At 44.0% G+C, this 21,980-nt stretch overlaps 1 protein-coding gene across 10 annotated transcripts in view; it reads right to left on the bottom strand.

Moving 5' to 3' along the window:
- SIPA1L1 (signal induced proliferation associated 1 like 1) overlaps positions 1 to 21,980 on the bottom strand; it is a 365,306-nt gene that overhangs the window by 109,437 nt on the left and 233,889 nt on the right. For all 10 annotated transcript variants that reach the window (XM_080808595.1, XM_080808603.1, XM_080808602.1 and 7 more), the window contains 2 exons: positions 6,107 to 6,237; positions 842 to 1,030 (listed from right to left, as the gene is read on the bottom strand). In XM_080808595.1, coding sequence (XP_080664721.1) covers positions 842 to 1,030; positions 6,107 to 6,237 — 320 coding nt within the window. The remainder of the gene's footprint in view (positions 1 to 841; positions 1,031 to 6,106; positions 6,238 to 21,980) is intronic.

Here is a 21,980-nt window from a genome sequence, read left to right on the forward strand (position 1 = left end):
AAATGTTCAAAGATGTTCAAAGAGAGAGTCAGAGTATATAAATACAGCATCTAACACAACTAGCCCAGATGCTAAAACTATTCCAAGCGGAATGTGGGCACATCCCTGGTTAGTGGATTTTCCAGAGCATAAAACTTTCTGTTCTCTACCCTTTTGCTGTCTCTATGTGGATTATCCTACCAACCATCTGCATCTTGACCAAATGGCCACACATTAAGGTACAGGAAGTTTGGAAGTGAGAAAATCTTGAGAATTTTCCTTTAGTGACTAATTAGGACACAGATTTTTAAAATTTTGGCTAGCATACATCTTCGATGGTAAAACAGACTTTTGAAAACTAAAGCATTTAAGAACAGCATGGTACAGTGGCTAACAGCACAGGCTTCGAACTTACTCTGTGAACCTGGGCTTATATTCAATTTCCCCGTGCCTCAGGGTCCTCATCTCTAAAATGGGGATACTAATGGTGCCATCCTCATAGGGTTGGGAGAATAAAATGGGTGATATATTTAAAGCACTTAAAACAGAGCCTCTTATTTCTACTACTACTTAATCCTAGAGTATCTGAAAAATTCACTGCATTTATGGAAGATTTTATAGTGAAAGAGTTTATACTGAACACAGGTTAAGAACTGTATCTATCAATTCAGACATAGAAAATTTTATCATATGAGAAATGTTCAGAGAGTTAAGGAGAAAATGAGTAATTGCAAAGACACTATCCTTTGTCATAAATGGTATCAGTTTTTCCTGTCAAAAAAGAAATATCGAGGTCTGTATTCTGGAAACCTAGCAGTTAACCTGAGCAGCAAGAATGCCCTCCCCCAGAAGTCAAACTCACCCCTTGTTCATCCAGTTTCATGAGTTGCTCTGTGACCTTGGGAGTGTTGAAGGCTAACCTCAGGCACTGGACGTTGAGCTCAGGAATCACGTGCTCCAGCACTTCCTTCAGGGGCAGTCCTCTGGCTGTCGAGTGCTTGGCTGTTGAGGGAATGGCGTCCTCCAAGACTGAGCCTCTCAGTGTCATGAGCTGAAAGACAGACATGCACTCCGTTGAGGACTCGGGGTGTGGGAGAGGTGTAAGTACATCGAACGCTACCGCCTAGGGTAAGGGGCTGCTGAGGAGCAGGGAAGGACTTCTGAAGGGGAAGCTGGTGAGGGAGAAAGAATGAATGGAGGGATAGAAGAAGTCTATGTATGAAAAGAGGCCAACACTTCCAAGACCCAGCCAGCTCCAAAGGCACTCAACAACAAGCCTTTCAGCGACACGTACTTAAAAACCAGATACAGCATTTCCTTAGAGAGCTCAGTAAGATCAAGGTCTTTATACGGCTGTAAAACGCCACTAACCAAATTAAGAAGGACATATCCCAGAGAAATATCTGAAGAATAAAGGCTCAGGACTTAGATGTTATACCTTTCTTTTATTTTATATTACATTATTTTACTACGTAATTATTTTACATTACATTACAAAATTTTATTAGATTATTTTATTATAAAAGATAAAGGGAAGGATAAAGTTTTAAATTTCATAACATATTGCTCACAAGCATATACTATTTATATTCCCAAATGCTATGATAATAAGACCATAGGCAGCTAGTACAGCAGCCTAGACAACAGCACTGAAAATCACTTTAGATTTCCCCTTATTTTTTTTTTAAGATTTTATTTATTTATTTGACAGACAGAGATCACAAGTAGGCAGAGAGGCAGACAGACAGAGAGTGAGAGAGGAGGAAGCAGGCTCCGTGCTGAGCAGAGAGCCCAATGTGGGCTCGATCCCGCATCTCAGGGATCATGACCTGAGCCGATGGCAGAGGCTTTAACCCACTGATCCACCCAGGCACCCCAAGATTTCCCCTTATTTCTTAAAACACTTTCCATGATTATGAAATGTAAACATCACCAAAGAGATTTCTCCACGTAATGATGATTTGTTGGAGTAAACATGAAGCCTAGAGGAGTCTTAATTCCCAGAAAGTGTCACGCAGCAAAGCTGTTACTATAATGTAAACACTGTATGGTGACCTAAGAAAAAACCCCATCACACTGAACACCTTCCCATGAAGCCAGCAGGACACCGGGCACCGACCCGCAGCAGGCGTGGCCAGCTGACAGAGGAAGGCATGCCTGCGGGCGGCCAGGTGTGCTGTGTGCGAGGGGGCGAGGGAAGCAGCCCACAGTGGCAACTCGGAAGGCTGCATTTGCTAAGAAAAGCGTAACAAGCTCAGGTTCTAAGAGAGTCCAAAGGCAGAGTATGGGATGTTGTGGCTCAGTGCATAAGAAAAGGCCCTCACGGAAGGCCTGGCACTGAAAAGGGGCCACGAGATGTGGGGGGTGGGGGGGTGTGCAAATCCTGTAAGAGCATGTGGGAGAGCGAAGGAAGAACAGGATATGGGGTGGAAAGAGCCACCCCGGGGGGTGGAGCAGGATCTGAGGGGGGCGCCGGGGAGGGCGGGCAGGGAGGCTGGGGCCCAGGAGCACGTGAGGGGGCTGCACCCCGTCAGGCTCCCCCACGGAGCCTCAGACCTCCTTTGATTGGGGAAGAGGACGCGTACCCTAAGATGAACCGCAGGAGGAAGAAGCCGCAAGCAGACAGTCCAGCTGGAAGGAAGCTGTTCGGAGGCTCAGAAATCAGGCAAAGGAGGCATGATACACTGTTAGCAGGGAAATGGAAACCAAAGAACAGGCACCAGAGACGTCAAATCTGTAACATTTCCCAGCTGATGGGGAAGAGAGAGAAGGGCAGGAAAAGCCAAATTTACCGGCATCTTGCTCTCAATACAAGAACAAGGCACTATCCATTTAATTGGTATCTTTTCTTTCATTTACAAATAATTTGTTTTCAAATAACACTTGTGTAATAAAAACATCATTTTCCCTATGATTTAATGTGGTATTTGACAGAAATGTTTTCTGGGGCTTTCTTCTGTTTGTGTTTTAAAGCATAGGAAACTGCGGAACAACCCAGTTACTGTGCCCCTGTTCCATGGGACTACCTGCGCCTGGAGACAGGAAGCTACACAGGCTGAAGTCTGTTCAACAGAGAAACCAAGACCAGGAAGGCTAATCCTGCACCACAGAAAGACAGCAGCTCACCTCAAGGAAACCAAAGCAGAGGGAAAAAAGACAGACTTATTTCTTCTATCTGGATCACTAGCATTGCTGCCATTTTTCCTAACGATTTCCAGAAACAAGACAAGGATCGTAAGAAGTCCTGGTGCACCTTTGCTTAAAAACATTCACCTGCTGTAAGGTTTTGTTCATAAAACTGTCAGGCTTACAAATATGTTTAGGTTTTCCTATTTAGGTTGTGCACTGATTTCTACTGAAATGCAAGAGGAAACAGCGAAGTGTCTGTCGGACAGGGACCGGCATCTAGAGATATTGCTCTCATAGGACTTTTGTTAGTTAATTTTTGTGAAAAGCCTAACTAAGGTATTATAGTTAAACCACATTTAAGGATGACTTTGATTGGAAAGGAAAAAGTTAACATGAAAGCTAGGGACACTTCATTACATACACATTAGAGAGGACAGGACGGAGACGGAGAGGAAGGGAGAGCACGACCTAGGATTCTACCCATTAGACGTGTAGTCATGAACCACTCAAGCAACAGTCCAACCTTCATGGGGCTTAAATTCTCATGGGGGAGACAGAAAACAAACAAAATAAAAAGTACTGCATGTGAGGTAGTATTAAAGGTTCGTGAAAAAAATAAAGCCCAGCATGAGACATGAAATGGGATGTGTGGGAGTAGACATTTTAGATCCAGCGGCCAAAGAAGGCCCCTGTGATTTATGCGTAAAGGTCAGGAGGAAATGAGAGAGCTGCAGCCAGGAGGATGCCAGGGGAAGGACTCTGCAGGACAGAGGAATAAGGAGGAGCTGAGCCCTGAGGCAGAGGCATTGAGGTGGCCCCGGAGGGGAAGGAAGCCTAAATTAGCAAGGACACTGACTGGCTTTTACTCAGGAGATGGGAAACCTTTAAAGGATTTTGCACTGAGGAATGACAGATCTGGATTACATTTCTAAAGAATCCCCGCAGGGCTTAAAGGCAGAGCAGGAAGAAAGGCTCTCAGAGAAAGAGGATGGTGGCCTGGCCCAAACCAAGGTGGTGGGATGAAAGAAGGGGGTGAATTCTGCGCATATTGTGAAGTCAACAAGCTTTGCTGACAGACCAGACTGGGGGTTAGGAGGCTAGGAGGAGACAGGAGTCCAGTGTGACTTTAAGTTTCTGGCCTGAACAAGTTGAGTAACAGAGCTGTCAGTTAAACATTAATTTGAACATAAAAATAAGTGATGATGGTGTCTTAAAGCAGGAATAACATCTGGCTTGGATGTTCCAGTCAAGGGCTAAGGCAATGGACCCAAGGGACCATGGGACGGGCTAGCAGGAGGAGGACGGAACTGTCAGACCAGAGAAGTGGGCGTGGGGAGGGTTGTGTGTGCGGTTGAACACCGGGCCCAGGCAGCAGGGCTTGAAAGGACAGCAGTTAAGGCTGGAGGGGGAGGAGAGGCTGGGACCAGACAGGGAAGAACTGCGAAGCAAGCTGCAGGGGACAGTCATGGAGACCAGTGACAGGAGGCAGGGGGGAATCCCTCTTAGAAAACTATGCCCTCTGACGTCATGGATGGTAGGAACTGGAGTGGCCCTGGGAGGGGAAACAGGTAGGAACAGGAGGACAAAACCCCCAGAAGTAAAGAAACAGGCTGACAGGAATCCAAGAAGGCAGAAAGAGGCGACTACCTAAGTCCAGCTTCAAAAACAGTGTGTTCTCTGTGCTTTTTATGTTCAACAAAACCTGCTTAACGATTAGCTCTGGTTAAGAGAGAACGTACAGTGGGGCGTGTGAGCTCTTCAGTTCTCTGTGGCCACTACGTACAACCCGTTAGATACTGAAGTCATGCCTTTAAAAATCCTATTTTTAATTTCCCCAGAGTTCAAGCTGAGGAACAATTACTAAGTGAAGCCAACCCCTGAAACCTGCCTTGTATCCAATGGGGGAAATGAAGTAAATGTCCTACTTAAACTGGTTTCAAAACCATTATTTTCTAGCTACCTCAGCGGGGTACTGGCATCAAGGCACAACAGCAATCCTACAGTGAATGTGGTGCAGAGAGGCAGTAACAAATTCGTAACTGGCACGACTGTGTGTTCAGAAAGAAAACAAAGGCGGGGCACCTGGGTGGCTCAGTGGGTTAAGCCTCTGCCTTGGCTCAGGTCATGATCCTAGGGTCCTGGGATCGAGCCCCGCATCGGGCTCTCTGCCCGGCGGGGAGCCTGCTTCCTCCTCTCTCTCTGCCTGCCTCTCTGCCTACTTGTGATCTCTGTCAAATAAATGAATAAAATCTTTAAAAAAAAAAAAAAAGAAAGAAAGAAAGAAAGAAAACAAAGGCAAAAACCTCATAGTCCCAAACTTGTTCATGAGTTTACAACAACAGCACCAACAACAAAAACTGCTTTGGTGGCTATTTCATTTTTCCTTCTCTTTTCTTTTCCTTTTCTTTTTCTTTTAAAAGAAAAATTCACACATGATGTGTGCTTCGAGTCCTAGAGAGCCCCGAGAGTCGGTCTCCCACGCCGTGAGGTAGCCTCGGGTTCGCCGGGTCCCTTGGAGTCTCCTGACAGCTGGGGAACAGGCCCAGGGGACGGCCAAGCAGAAGCGGAAGAAGAAAAGTCTCTTTCCCTCTTCTTGGGTCAAAAACTGTCCTAAGCAACAGTGTGGAAGAGCGAGTTAACTCTTGGGTGACCCGCTCTCACCTGTCAGGCCGCTGGCTCAGTGCTGCCCGGCTGCCCGGGCAGGGTACACAATATCCACTTCAGAATCTTGAGGACTCCAGCTTCCTGGGGCCACACTTACCTGAGTATCTTTCTCCAAATCAAAACCCCCCATTCATTTGTCGCATCCACCCAGGGGTCGATGCAGAGGAAGGATTCAAATCCAACCGTGACGTGCACCCCCGTACCCAGCAGAACGGATGAACGGGGCCTTGGCAGATTCTAAGACCCGGGCAGCTCTGTGCTGGTACCTTTCACGGCTGTGCTGCTGCGACTCCTCACTCTGATCAAGCCTCGGTCTTTCTGGTTTGCGACTTACCTCACTGGTTCTAAAAATTATTCGGTAGTTGTATGGAGATCCATTTTCCTTCGTTTCTTCTGGTTTTTCTCTTCGAATGCTCACAGCCACTGGACCAAGATTCTCATCGGCCCCAAAGTAGTTCCAGTGTTCTTGGGTAAAGCAAGACAAAGCAAAATTAGAATATTGACATGTCACTTTAAAAATGTTACATTCTGCTTGATATTTAGATCACTCAGAAGTTACGTCAATAAAATGTAAACACATTTAGCAAATATTCCTCAGTGAGTTATAAAACAGAGACTTAGCTACATAAGCTTGGTCTCGGGGGAGGTAACACTGAATAGCGCTGGTCTGTTAAATGCCTTTTTTTTTTTTCTTTAAACTACTCTGCAACTTACTACTTTATTACTATTATTATTATTATTATTTTTAAGAGATTTGTGTTCTGTCCCCTCTATTCTACCATTTAAATAGGCTACACTGTGTGGGCTTCCTTGCTAAGGGAAGGTCTGTGCCAGTGCTTCTTAGCTTCTATTAAACAAAAAAACAGAAAAAAACCCTATACCTCTTGAGAACAGAGACTGAGGATTGAGGGTTTTCCCCCAGATTAAAAAAGACTTCCCAGGGGGCATCTGGGTGGTTCAGTCAGTTAAGCATCAGGTCAAGATCTCAAGGGCCTGGGATCAAGCCCTGCATCCCCCTCCCCCCAACTTCTCCCTCTCCCTCTGCTCTGCCCCCAACTTGTGTTCTCTCTCTCCAATAAATAAGTAAAATTCTTTAAAGGAAAAAAAAAAGAAAAGAAAAGAAAAGACTTCCTAGAACAGGAGAGAGGAGAAAGGACTGGGAGTCACTGAGCCACATTGTCTCCCAGCAAGAGTAGGGTGTACGGAGGAAAAAGAGCTTCTAGGAGACAGAAGCTGAGGGAGCCAGAAGCTGAGGCCCAGGGCCCTGGACCTCACCAATGGTTCCCATGCAGTGAGCACCAGAGCCATCCTGCAAAGCCATGAACCCGAAGGGCACGTTTGAGGTGGGTAAGAGCTCTCTCCTGGGTAAGCAGTGTAGCCAGACGACTGACGATGAGGCCCTTTCCTCAACGTGCTGGCCCTGCACATGACCCCAAACCCTGGCACAGCCTCGGGGGTTAGGGGGAAGCTACCAAATGACTGGTGCTGAATTCCTTCCTCTTGACCGGAGGGGAAGTCAGGATCAAAATTAAGTTAATTAACAGAAAAAAAACTTTAAGAATGATATTCACTATACACTAAATATATAATTCTCTAAAAAAGCTAAAATTGTTGGGACGCCTGGGTGGCTCAGTTGGTTAAGCAGCTGCCTTCGGCTCAGGTCATGATCTCAGCGTCCTGGGATCGAGTCCCGCATCGGGCTCCTTGCTGGGCGGGGAGCCTGCTTCTCCCTCTGCCTCTGCCTACCACTCTGTCTGCCTGTGCTCACTCGCTCTCTCTAACAAATAAATAAATTAAAAAAAAAAAAAGCTAAAATTGTTGATACATACATGATATGTTCACAGATGAGGAAGCCCGTAAAACAAAGAAATACATGAAAAGCTAAAAAGCTAAGGTAGCTAACTTGTTTTTCAAACCTCCACAATACTTTACATTGTTCTAGCTCATTTACATGTGACATGGCTAGATGATGGAGTCATGACATGCTAAGTCACCCTCATACAAAATGCATACGTTTGAAAATACATGTCATTTCCATACAAGATATAAAAATATTTGAAAACCCATGAGAAGAAGAAATAACGGTATAAAATGTCTAATCGTGTAGTCTTAAAATTCAGGTAATGTAGATGAAGACACTTTGCAGGTACTAAAGAGGGATTATATAATGATACAGGAGGCTCTCCAAGAATACTGTCATAATCCACGGAAATTCAAAATGAGAAAACTCAGTGGGAATAGAGGTACCGAACATCTCATGGGTGGGCAACTGAGAAGTGACCTGATAGGCGTCACGAAATCTGTGTACAAACACTCATGTACACTCTCAAAGCACAGCCCATGAGAATCGTCACACTTAGCGGCTGTCTACTCTGCATCTCTGCATCTCAGTTTAGTAAGTGGTCTGGTCTTCAAGCTCGTGGCTTTATTTCAGAGGTGTGATCCTTCCAGATGTTGACAACGTCCAGAGCGTAGGGTTGACCCAGGCTTGCATGCAGCAAGCGATGTGACAGAACAACAGACAAGGAGATAGAAAACCAAGGCAGGAGGCAGAAATCGTATGAAAAAGCGGACGAGAACTTAAAGGAAACAAGACAGCGGTCTCGGGCCATGAGAGAAGGAGCGCTTGAATCACTGCCCGGAGCATTTTACTGCCGCAGCACAGGACTACACCACGCCAGTGTCCGAGAGGAGCGGGAGCCACATGCGTTACAGTCTGCTCCTTGCACTTTGGGGATGGGACTGCAGTCCAACTCTCTACAAAGTCCTCCAGCACACCCCACAGTCCTCAGGAAGGCGGGTGAGTTCGGGGCTGCTCTCAGTTCCCTGCTGGTAACCTCAGCGGCCCTCAAGCTGTCCCTGGGAAGCTCTCGCTCCCCCTCCCCAGAGCAGACACTGCAAAGGTCCTCTGTTCTCCTTCCACTTCCCCCACCTACCTTCTCCTCGGTCTCTGCCAATGACAACAACTGTCTACACCACAAGGAAAAAGAAGCCACATCAGAAGCAAGCATCCTCATTGTCCGCCATCATACACACAAACTGACCTGGATCCAGTGTTCCTTTTCTTTACAGTCCCAAACCCGACCTCCCCCGCAATTCTGGCCTGCATTCATTGCACCTTCCCTGGGATTCTGATGCCTTGAACCCCCCTCTTCAACTTTAGGGTGTGTCTCTCTCTCTCTTTCCTCATTCCCATTATCACTGAATCAGGCTCATGTCTCCATCTTTAAATATAAAACTTGTCCTCAAGTCCTTATCACCCTTTGGGTTCTCTCCTTTGTCTTTGCTTCCACTGGCCACCTCCTGAAAGGGCTGCCTAGTTCCTCACCTCAGAACTGCTACAATCTGACTCTCATCGCACAGCCACCGACAGCTTTCAAGCTAAAGCAAATAGATCATTTTGGTCCTTATCGTGCTCCAATTCTCCAAAACATCTGGCACAGATGATCATTTTCTCTAGCAACACACTCACCTCCCAGCTTCTGTGATACCACCTCTGCCCATCGTTCTTCTGCCACTCTGGCGGGTCTTACTCTGTTGCCCTTCCTCCTCCCATCATGAATATTCCACCCACGCCCAGAAAGAACTTCTACTGTCACCTCAAAAGAGTCTAGGTGCCCACTACAGACATCTCAAATCCCCCCATCCATATCTTCACATCTTCCTGATGGAACTCTGCCCGTGAGCATCTTCAAACAAGAACTCACTACCATCCTCACAAACCTGCACAGCTCTCTCTGCAGTCCCAATTGCAACAACTGCCACATTCACCTAGCTGTCCAGGCCAGACCCCCTGGGAATTCCAGCTCCTAAATAGCTCTCAAATCTACCTACCTTCTTTCCCATCCCTCAGCCATCTAAACATTTGTGGGTCTTCTAATTAGTTTTGCACCACTAGCCAGATGATCCTTCTAAAAATGCAGACCTGACCATCACTATTAAGTTTTAAATGCTCTGGTTTCCCAAGGGTCCTTGGATACTTTCCATGCCTTCCCAAAGGCCCTCTCAGCCTGTCGTGAGCCTGTCACTCCAGTTCCAAGTCAGATCGCTCCATCATCCTTCCAAACCCACTATACGGAATTTTTCTCAGTTGCTCAAACTTCACTACGCCCTTTCTCACCTAAAAGACTGTCTAGAACATTCTTCCAACAGCTCTACTTTATTTGACTAAGTCCCCTCACCCTGCAGGTCTCAAATGAAATGCTGTCTAGACATCCTCTAAAATGAGACAACACTGGAGCAAAATCAAAGTGTTTATTCTGTGTATTAATTCCAAATCGTCATTTTAATATTTATTTATTTATTTATTTGACAGAGAGAGAGATCACAAGTAGAGAGAGAGAGGAGGAAGCAGGCTCCCTGCGGAGCAGGGAGCCTGATGCGGGGCTCGATCCCAGGACCATGGGAGCATGACCTGAGCCGAAGGCAGAGGCTTAACCCACTGAGCCACCCAGGCGCCCCCCAAATCGTCATTTTAAAGGAAGAATGCATAAAAGGACAAATTACTGAAGTGAAATATTTCATATATTTCAAATACAAAAATTTAGAAATATTATTAGGACCCCCAAAATATAAATTCATAATAATGTAATATTAAACCCTACCACTTTAGTACAAATTGGCAGATAAAATTAAAATAGTGTTATTCTAAAGAAAAAAACTAAACCCTACAAAAAAATGAAGAATATTTATAAAACAGAAAAGTCTGGGTGTTTTAATCGGTTAAAAATTATTTAGAAGTTTTATGTGTGTCATCACTAAGTCCTGACCTTTTTTTTTTTTTTTTTTTTTTGCAGTTTTTCACAGCTGCTGAGTTGGGGGAATGCTCATGAGATAATTAGAACTAATTTCTAATACTTTCTTCAGACTCTATCTTCAAACACATCTCTGGTTTGATTACTCTAGCAGAGCTTTTTAAACTTACATTCTGTTTTGTTTTGTTTTGTTTTCCTTGAAAGAGAGCTCTGGCTATTATTTCCAAGAAAGCATTTCCATTTGTTGAACTATTTCAGTTTCACTAGGGTAGATGGAAATCTTGGTCTGGTTTCTGGTGTTAAATTCACTACTATCATGATCAGACACTGCTTGTTCAAAATGTCTTTCCACTTGAGTGAGAATTATTCACACAATAAAAGCCTTGTTTTTTTGTGTGCCCTATCCCTGTTTCCTGCTCCTGAGGATTACAGAGCTCTAAAACATACCCTCTCTACACGAACATAACTTTATTCAGTTCAAAATCCTAATGCACTATGTAACTCTCCAACAGCAGAATTCAGTACGTCACCTTAAATCAAATTTCTGAGTCCTTACACTTTGATGTCAAGACAAATGACTGATTTTTTCTTTTAAAACCAAAATACCAGCCTTTGAAGGCTACCTTAGCTGGTCCTTCTGGCCAGTCTGGGCTCTTCCTGTCCTTTAAGCTCAGTGGACTCGAACCTTCCTCCCAGCAGCCATCCACCTGCACATTTTGCTAGTAGAGTTATTCCACTGCAGAGAGCTCTTCCAGCCAGACCCACAGATCAACTCTGTCTTTTGCAGGAATGGAAGGGGGGTGAAAGGGGAACAAGAATGGGGGAGGTACAGAAGAGGAGGGTTACAGAGAAGCCGAAAGCCTGTGATGAGAGAAATCAGGATGACGAAGTCTGAGGGAGGAGAGAGGAAGGGAAGAGGAACTGGATATTCAAGTATGGTGGGTAAATGGACTGATGGAGGAGTTGAAATACAGGTGTTGGGCCACCAAAGCTAATGACATTTTAGTGCCAGCATACTGGAATGCCAAAAACCAATACTGCAAACACTCTGTCAGAATGATATAATGCAGGGAAGTGAGGCCCTGCGCCAAGCATTCTATCTAATATTCATGTCCACCATGGAAATATAGGTATTTCCTTCTTTTCTATAGATGTGGCAGCTATGATTTAGAGAGAATAAGTCGCCACCCAGCCACAAGCAACTAGCTGTACCAGATTTCAAACACATGATTTTAACTACTGATTTCAAAGCTCATTTTTTTTAGCCATTTTATATTAACATTATCTTCCCAAAAAAGTTTCAGAAATTATGTTATGAACACAAAAAAGTCTAATAAAATTTGATGCCTAAAGGGATTAACTAGCCAGATCATGCCTAAAGAAAGCTTTATTGAGCTCCAATCGCTTAAGTGGCTAGAAGGGCAATTTTGGTATTTTGCACAAAAAAACTGAATTTGGGATTGGTTTAATATTTCCAAAAAACATTTAGATTATTTAAAACATCTTAATCAAAAATCTGAGAATATCTAAAATCAGATTTTTAAAAAATAAAGAGCTTGTATCAAAACAAAAGCGTTATTCCTTGATGTGCTGTAAGTCAAGGCTTTGCTATGTTCAAAGGGAGAGATATTAATGTTTTATCCATTGATGGTTGATGGTTGATTCCCCCACCCCCGCCTGCATTTTCTATATTTAACACCTAAACAAACGTTTAGCCTGAAGTTTAGTTCTGGTTCCTGAGTTTTAACAAAGATGATACCAAGAGTGCCAATGAGCAGTTCTGCCATCACTAGAACAATCTGCATAAAGAACTATATATTTTGGTTGACACGTTCACAATAATAAGTAATTTCACATTCCGAGAAAGGGGAAGTACTAAGTAGTTCAAAGCACCAAGTAATTAGATCAAGTACAGTCACATCACCTGGTTATGAGCTGTGTACAAGGCAAAAAAATAAAAAATTAAAAAAAAATAAGTCTGGTTTTATCTGTAAAGGGGGAAGGGAAAATACAATCACAGGAGTTACAGGGTTCAACAGGCAATCTTTGTGTTGGTCTTCACGGTATTTGCAGACTCTGTATTAGTACTTCAGTTGTAAATTTCTCTAGGGAGACCAGTAGAATCTGCACTGTGTGGAATTATGAACAAAACTATGTTTTTTATAAATAATTTGTAAAGTTAAAGTATTTCTTTAAAATTGAGAAATTTATATAGGGAGAACAGACATGATAAACACAAGAGAAGGCAAATGAAACACAGCTACTATTTCACACCTAACAAGCTGGCACCCACATTTGTCAAGTGACAACCGGTGTTTCGCGGAGTGGCTCCATTCATACTCTGTGGCTGGCGCTGTGAACGGACAGCAGCCACTTCAGGAAGCATCGAGAAATATATGCTAACATCACAAAAATGTTCATATTCTCATCTTAGCTACCCTAACCGCCTGTGCAGAAGGAAAAATGAAAAGCCTCCCGTGGTCTCTAGAAAAGGCATCTTAAGTCACTGTGGAAGGGGACACTGAAGGTACTAGCACTGAGCACTCAGACCTGGTTCCCCCTTTATGGCAGCAGGTCAAGGAATGGACCTGCCAATGACAATTATGTCACCATTTTCAGTATTTTAAGCTATTTTTCCCTAGAACAGTCTACTTGCTGGACTACACGTGTGCCAGTAGTAGTGCCATGGACCTGAATGTGGACCCTCTGTATTTTCATCAGGCAGAGACTCCAGGTGGAAGGGGGAAGGCCCCGCAATGTAGCATGCCCCTCTCTGCTTGCTGGGTTCAAGTTGTTCAGATGTTCTGTTTTTGTACAACTTGTTATATCTTAATAAGACTGACAACTAGGTTATAAAGAGAGGACAGACCTAAAGTTAGGAGAAAAGCAAGCAAGCAAGCAACAGCAGCATATTCTGCTTTTTAAAAAATGAAACCCAGGTTTGGCAAAGTAGAGGTGATAAGAGGCCAACTTTTTAAAGAATGGCTCTTTCCGAGAAGTGCACCACTCAGATATTCTCAGTCTCCAGTCCCCAAAGGGCTCATCCTAATTATAAGGGTGGAGGTTCCATGAGAACTAAATAGCCCAGGACTTTGCATCATAATCAAAAGCAGGTCAGAGTAATGCATGGGGACATTTACACAGGACTGGCCACGTGCCAGAATTCTGTCCCAAAGCACTCCACTAAGCTTATAATTATTGTTGCATAAGAGTAATTGTGCACATTTACAAAGTACAGAGTGCTCTGAAGTTCCAATTCTTTTTCCCATAGATAATTCTTAAATAGTAAGGTGGTCTACTTGCCAAAACTGCATGAAGTGGTGGGGCTTTGGAGAGCACATGACTAAGCAGCGCATAACACCCCCGTAACTTGCCAATACAAGATAGGCTTTAATATTGTTACATTGACATTAATAAATTGCATCAAAAAGATTAAAGAAAAAAATACAAAACGCTTTTTGAAACAAAAGCAAAATAAAGAGTAATAGAATCAAACTGGGGAAATTTTATTGGTCACTATCTATGACAAATGGCCAACAACTATATTTTTAAAAATTCAAGCTCATGAGTGATTACAAGAAATAAAAATATTTTGGGCCTATAGTAAGTAATCAAAAATATAAACTATAAATATTCCAAGTAGGCAAGAAAATTTTTAACTGTACAATCTTAAACCTACCAGGCGGACTTTTCTGGTCTATGCTTTCTTATGAGCAACCTGGCAGTAAAAAAATCAAGGTTCCTATAAAGTTCACACCATTAGACTTACAGGACTCTACCTTACAGAAATAACTGGGTATGTGGGGGGGAGGGGGGAGAGTTACGTAACAAGATTCATGTATGGCTAGTGGTTTTTAATCTTGTCTATGGATAGAAATTAGGGTGCCCACGAACTTGAATGAAAAAAATACAGATCTTTATTTTCATCAACTTCTAAACAAATACCACCCATTTCTGTCAATGATTAACATAGGTAACAAACTATAGTACTGTTAGCTGTACCTGTGACTTTGACACCAAAACAAACAATAGATATTTTCATGTCAATTGATAGTTGTTGCAGACATATCAAAATGTCAACTATGCTCATCACTACTTTGAAAGTTATCAGATCTGATACTAGATCATTTTGTTAACACAGAAGAAATATATTTATTGGTATCTCACAAAATTTTAAACACTTTTGCAATTGTATTTTAATATGCTTGGATTGCTTTGTATTTTTACTTTAATCTGAGTGAAAAAAAAAATTATCCTAAGGTGAATCCATAGGTTTTGCCCAACTGCCAAAGAGGTCAAGGGTGGGGGGGGCTTAGGACTATCTGATATAAACATTCTGTGTAATAATGAAAAATGGGAAAACCTGAATTTGCAACAGCTGGAAAACTTTAAATGATGGCACAGCCAATTATGGAAGCATGAAAAAATTTATACACTGTATCTAATGATCCTATCTTATTGAAAACATGAATAGGCATGTATTAAAAAGAAACAAATAAAATCACTAGTAACCCCAAGATTAATTTTCTATAGTTACTATTTTTCTGTAATGAATATATATAACTTCTATAATGAGAAGATTTTTTTTTTTAAAGATTTTATTTATTTACTTGACAGAGATCACAAGGAGGCAGAGAGGCAGGCAGAGAGAGAGGGAAGCAGGCTCCCTGTCGAGCAGAGAGCCCAATATAATGGGAAGATTTTTAAAAGTATTAAAAAATGTATTTGGCTTGCAAATGGCCAGTGAGTATTAAAAAAACTTTAAGAGGCTGCATATTAGTGTGACTCTTTACTTTTAATGTTAACACTAATTCAAATGCCAGCTCAGGGGGAAAAATGTATTTAACAACCACATAAGAGAAATTACAATGAAACACCCATCACTAAGTCAACTTTTTTATACTTAAACACCCTTTGTCCCTCCTTACCAGGGATATTACAGCAAGAGGTCTTTCTACCTAAAAGTGCTTTTGAAGGGCCTGGAATAAAGTCCCTCAGAGACTGCCAGAAATGCAGTTGAGGGCGAAGTCACTGCCGCTCAGCAGGACAGGGACAATGCAGGGAGTCTCACAAACAGTACAGTCACAGACTTGCTGGCTGCCTACACCAGCTGCAGACATTGCTTCTGCTGAGGCTCCTCTGCCATCAAATGCTTCTGCTTGACCTGAATGCAGTTAGAATGGAGTCTCCCAGGGGGCTCAGTTGATTAAGCATCTGACTCCTGACTTCAGCTCAGGTCATGATCTCAAGGTGGTAGGATCGAGCCCCATGTCAGTCTCCTCGCTCAACAGGGAATCTGCTTAAGGATTCTTTCTCCCCCTCTGTCCCTCCGCTGCCACTCATGTGTTCTGTCTCTCTCTCTCTCTCTCAAATAAATAAATAAAATCTTGGGGTGGGTGGGTGGCTGGGTGGGTGGGAAGAGGTCCCCTGCTGTCCCAAAGATCAGATGGATGGCCTCCATGTACAGAGGAGGGGCTCCGTGAGAAAACCCCAGGAAAGGAACTGATACAATAAAGCAAATATTTCTTGAGCACCTGATTTAGGAGCTCAGGATGGAAGGGTTCACTGGGTGTCTAAAGTCGTAATGAGGTACACGTTTGGAAGACAGGTGAGGCAGGCTTTATGTATAAGTTGTACTGAAATAACAGATCTGAAGAGCCCTTCTTCCCTTGACTCAGCGAAGAGAAGAGCATATGGGAATCCGTAAGCATGGCAGTCATTTTGGTACACTTTGCAGGAACCTGGGGAAGCACACCCACTTCCCAAGTAGATGGTTCCTAAGTTAACTACTGTAACTGACCACACCTGAGGTGGTTGTTTTTCACTTTTCATCTTCCCTACTTTATAGAGAAAAACTGCAAAAATGGTACAGGGAATTTCCACAGATCATGACGCAGCCTCCTCCAATCCTAGCATCTCCTGTGACTCCAGACAATACAATTATCATGAAAAACCCCACCGGGGTTTCCACTCTGCCTTTTTTGTCCCGAGATCCCGTGCAGCATCGCATGGTGTACTCAGTTACTCCTTAGTCCCCTGCAGTCTCCGACAGCTGCTGGCTCTCTGCTCGCCCGTCTTTCACGACCATGGCACCCTGGCGGAGTACTCCCCAAGCCACTGGGGTCTCCGCGGTGGTCTCACAAGATCGGGCCGAGGGTGTGTACTCTGGGCAAGAGAGCCATGGAAATGATGTCCCCTTCCCAGTGCATCAATTCCGGGGTTCAGGGTACGGACCCTGATTCGACTCCATGCAGGTGGCACCTGTCCGTTCCTAGGTTTGCAAATACCTTCCGGGAGATACTCTGAGATTACGCACACCCTGCTTCTCGTCACCGGTCACTCACTGATGCAAGCATACAGCCACCACGTCTAGCACAGTTCACGATAGTAAAACTCAAGTCTCTACGGGTGTTCTGGGCCTGTGGGCATCAGCTTGGTGGTCCTGGTTAATTCCCACTAAACCACCATGACCACACACAGACTTGTTTGTGGTCTCATTTCCTGAAAAGGGAGGAAAAGGAACTGCCACACATTACTCAGGGCCTGCCGTGGAACACGAGGTCATGCACGCAGAGGGCGCTCACGGCCTCTCCTGGGTGCCGTAGACAGGGGACACGCTCCACTCCGTGAACTCACAGACTTCACACCCGCACTGAACATTCCCTCAGCCGCGGCACGTTCACGGAGCCTGCCGAGGCGTGGTGGAGTCCAGGCCTCCAAGGGCTGCTCAGGCCCGCTGTGAGCCCGTAGGTTGCAGGAAGTGCTGAGGGCACAGGGCGACTCGGGGTGGTGGCGGGGGCAGGCCCACGACAGGCAGGAGGCAGCCGGGTGGTCGGGAGAGATGAGAACACAACACGCATGCGCGGAGGAGGACAGGCAGTCGCCCCCGCCCCAGGCGCCCACGTAGCTCCCATCCTGCACCGCGGTCGCCGCCCCCTCATGCTCTGCGCAGCTCTGTGCGGGAGGTCGCGCTACCCTTCCGCTTCCTGTCCACGTCCCGCAAGGCCTGCTGGGGACCGGGCGCACCGTGTGGATAGGGAGCCCGCGGTTCACGCCAATGCTCCCCGGCCCTGGTTCATAAACAAAACCACCAGACAACTAAGGAAACCAGTGTTAGCATGAGAGAGAAAAAGGAGAAAACAGGAAATACAACCCAGAAGATACAGATCATTCAAAGAACTTAGGAGAAGAAATGTCTAATGAACAGCAATGGAGGAATGTGGGTTAGAAAAAGGAAGGATAAGCTATTGTCAAACCTAACTACAGGAAAACGAAAATAATGAGATCCTTGGGATTAAATATACAATTGTTATAAAAGGCCTAGATAACTGCATGCAGAGAGGTGCACACCAATCCCTCGCCCAGGAGATAAAACTGATAAATACAGAACAGAAACAAAGAGAAATTAAAATTACAAAGCAAAAAGCACGGAGGATAAATTCAGAAGTTCCATCATCCATCCAAATGGACTCCAGAAAAAGAGAAAAAATAAATTGTAGGTTTTTAAAACTATTCAGAAAAAAGTATAATGGTTGAATTGTTTCTCATTATTCTCAATTATTTCTCATAATGCTCAAATGTTTCTCATTTGTCTCAAGATCAGATCACCAATGGCAGACTTTATACACCATGAAGACAGGAGCGTGTGCTTTTGTTCTCTGCCAGGCACACCAGCTGGCACAGAGTATATGCTTCATGAATACTATTTCATGAATGAAGATATAAATAAGTCCTTTTTTTCCTAGTAAGCTCAATGCCCCCCACATGGGGCTTGAACTCATAACCTCTAGATCAAGGGGTACATGCTCTACTGGCTGAGCTAGCCAGGTGCCCCATGGGTACTTGTTTTCTTTTTTTTTAATTTGTTTTTAGAGAAAGAATAGGCCCATGTGAGCGAGGGAAAGGGCAGAGCGAGAGAGAGAACCTTGCAGACTCCCTACTGACCACAGAGCCTGACTCCGAGCCACAGAGCCCGACTCCGAGCTCTATCTCAGGACCCTGAGATTACAACCTGAGCAGAAACCAAGAGTCGGACACTCAACTGACTGAGCCACGCGGGTGCCTCTACTTGATTTTTTTTTTAATCTTTTTAATTTTTTTTTAAAAGATTTTATTTTATTTATTTGACAGAAAGAGAGATAGAATCACAAGTAGGCAGAGCAGCAGGCAGAGAGAGAGGGAGAAGCAGGCTCCCCGCTGAGCAGAGAGCCTGATGTGGGGCTCGATCCCAAGGCCCTGAGATCATGACCTGAGCCAAAGGCAGAGGCTTAACCCACTGAGCCACCCAGGTGCCCCTCTACTTGTTGATTTTTAAAACTATTTTAAAAACATGAAGAACACTTGCTGATACTAAATAGGATAATGAATTTATGTGTAAGATAAAGATTATAAGCCAAATTCTTGGAATTAGGAGAGGGAATACTTTCTCCACTTCTGTATTATTAATTTTTATGAAGAGTATTATACTTTTGTGTGACTTATTGTCAGTGTCCTTTGCCCTCCACGAGGGTGTTCTCTGTTTTGCTTACCATTCCAGCCCCCCACACCTTGCCAAGTATGACGTAGGCACACACGCAGCCATAGAGGACATGTAACACCTGGGTCTCCCTTCCAGAGAGGGCTTACAACTGATTGAGCCACGAGAAATGCAATTAGTTCAAAGTCTCTGGCTGTAGCTTCTTTGGATCTGCTACAGTTTTCCAACCCAGCCACTCTCTTCCCAGACAGCCCCATCCATGAACTGAGCGTACTGGGGCCAAGAGAGCCTGCACTCCTCTACAGCTTACTCTTCACTCCACTGTATTGTCTACAACTTTGTTAGCTCTGTATCATGGTTTGAGGTTCTCCTTGTCCAATTCTGCTCTTTTCCTGTCAGGGGTCACATCTGCATCATGGACTGAAGGCTTTCCCTGCTCAATTCCACTTCTCCTTTTTTCTGTCCCAGGATCATCCCCAAGTCCCAAACAAACCACTTGAAAGCCTATACAGTCTCAACATCTGCTTCTCAGAGGATTCAACTTACACAGCATATCTGTTACAGGATTACATTTATGATATAATTTTATACTGTTGCAAGGTTGGATTATATTTGGCAAAGGCAGGAGATTGGAATTTGAGTAAGGTATACTAGAGATGGAGAGACTAAGACACCTATGCTAGAACTTGGACAAGAGGCAATGAGGGCCTACAGCTATAGCCCTGGGAACAGGACAGAACAGGAAGTTAGCAGCAATCTGAAGATAGACCCAAGGGACCCTCCCAACTGATGGGAGGTGGAGAATAAGGGGAGAGAAGCATCAAAGAGGCTTCAGTGCTTCAAAGCCAAGTGAGGGATGATATCAATGGCATTTACAGCAAGCGGGCAGTGATGAGGAAGACTTGTTTAGGGAAGAAAAACTAAGAATTCAACAATTGTATGCATGGCTTTGAGTTGTCAACTCATCAGCCATCCAGGTGGAAGGTGGTGACAGATGGTGAGAAACATAACTAGGGGGAGCCAGGGTGGCTCAATCAGTTAAGCTTCCAACTCTTGATCTCAGCCCAGTCTTATCTCAGGGTAGCAAGTTCAAGACCCGTTTTGGGCCCCAAAAGAAAGAAAAGAAAGGTAGCTAGAATGGAGGAGAAAGCCTGGGAAGACAGAGATGCATTTGGTTAGAAGTATATGTATGCTAATTATCTTTTCCAAAGATAATTTTTAGGTCATCAATTATAAAGGAAATATGCAAATCATGCTGATGAACTAGAAATAAACTACACAAGTGGAAGCAAGGTGTTACTAATGAAGGTTGTACAGTTGAAAATCAAATGTGGTTGTGGGAGCTGAAATAAAACAGGAGACACAGTCAACAAAAGAAGCAAACCAATAAAGTACTCCTATCACCAGAAAGCAGACATTTAGTAGCTACCAGAAAACAAGTCCTGGCATCACATTCTAAAATAAATTTCTCGCATGGAACTTTCCAAAGGGGCTAAAGAATGACATAATGGGCAATGCTTCATCACCAGTTTTATTGCAACAACAAATTCTGTTTTTATATGACTGGATCTTAAAAAGATGACCTTGAATAAAGTCAAGCGTTTGTGCACATGCAGCCTCTGATGGTTTATCTTGATTTAAAAATAAAGCAGAGGGAGGAACAGCTGAGGCACATACCCTTTTAACCAACTTCCACAAACCACTGAGTGGAGATGGCTCAGGTAGTACTGCATTCTATTCAGAATATAGTTCTTATAGTGCAAAGTCCAGATCACCATCAGTGTTAAAATTTAGGGGATCACAGCCGAGAAAGAAAAAGAGGACCATTTTCAAAGGAGCAAACATGCAAACCTTCATACCCAATGGCCTCCTTGCTTCTGGAAGCCCTGAGCAGATAAAAATATGGTGGCAGGGGTGCCTAGGTGGCTCAGCGGGTTAAAGCCTCTGCCTTCGGCTCAGGTCAAGATCCCAGGGTCCTGGGATCAAGCCCCACATCGGGCTCTCTGCTCAGCAGGGAGCCTGCTTCCCCCTCTGTCTCTGCCTGCCTCCCCCTCTGTCTCTGCCTGCCTCTCTGCCTACTTGTAATCTCTGTCAAATAAACAAATATAATCTTTAAAAGAGAAAAAAAAAAAAAGATGGTGGCAAATCACACTCCCAGGTTAGCTCTAGAAGGCATTTAGTGCCCAAAATCTCCCTGAAAGGGCTACCTAAGTAGAGAGCTACCTTCAAACCTATCATATACATAGTTTATGTGAGCTCAGTGAAAGGGTACAAGGGTATTAAAACAGTGCATTATTATACATGTATAAAATCTTTCCCTATTAATGTTGGCCAAAATTAACTGTTAAGTTCAAGAACCCAGAGGACCAGCGAAGCAGACTTGTTGGCTTACCACCTCCCTAAAAAATAAAACTGTCCCATCAAAACCCTAAACAACATAATTATCCTTAAAGAACTCACTATAAGACAACCCAACTTTTCTCAAGTTTGACATTGCAATACTTATAAGAGGATTAAAAAACAAACTAAACACAGATTTTTCAAATAAGCTTATTAGCTGGATGGTGTTCCGTGATGATCTACACATGCCACAGTATAGTCCACTAACTTCACAACAGCTGCTTGCCCTCATCTAACACACTCGCACTTTAAGACCAGCTCTTGATAGCAAAATTGAGACTAGATCAGACTGCTAAAACTGTCACTTCCGAGTACATGAAGGTAGGGCATATATTCTAAAGAAATGTGATGCTGAAGATGGCTGATTATTTACCTCTCACCTTCTTATCAAGAAAACTGGATGTTATAAAAGCAACGGAAATCCAACTATCAACTGACAGTTCTGGGGTCCCGCATACCGCTGAACGGACATGTGTGTGCATGTGTGCGTGTGTGTATGCACGTGTGGGAGCAAGCACAGACACGTGTGTGGTGGGGTGAGTAGAGGCAGAGGTGGAAGACAAGGGGAGAACAATAGA

The sequence above is a fragment of the Martes martes genome, assembly GCF_963455335.1.
Source record: "Martes martes genome assembly, chromosome: 7".
NCBI classification, from domain to species: Eukaryota; Metazoa; Chordata; class Mammalia; order Carnivora; family Mustelidae; genus Martes; species Martes martes.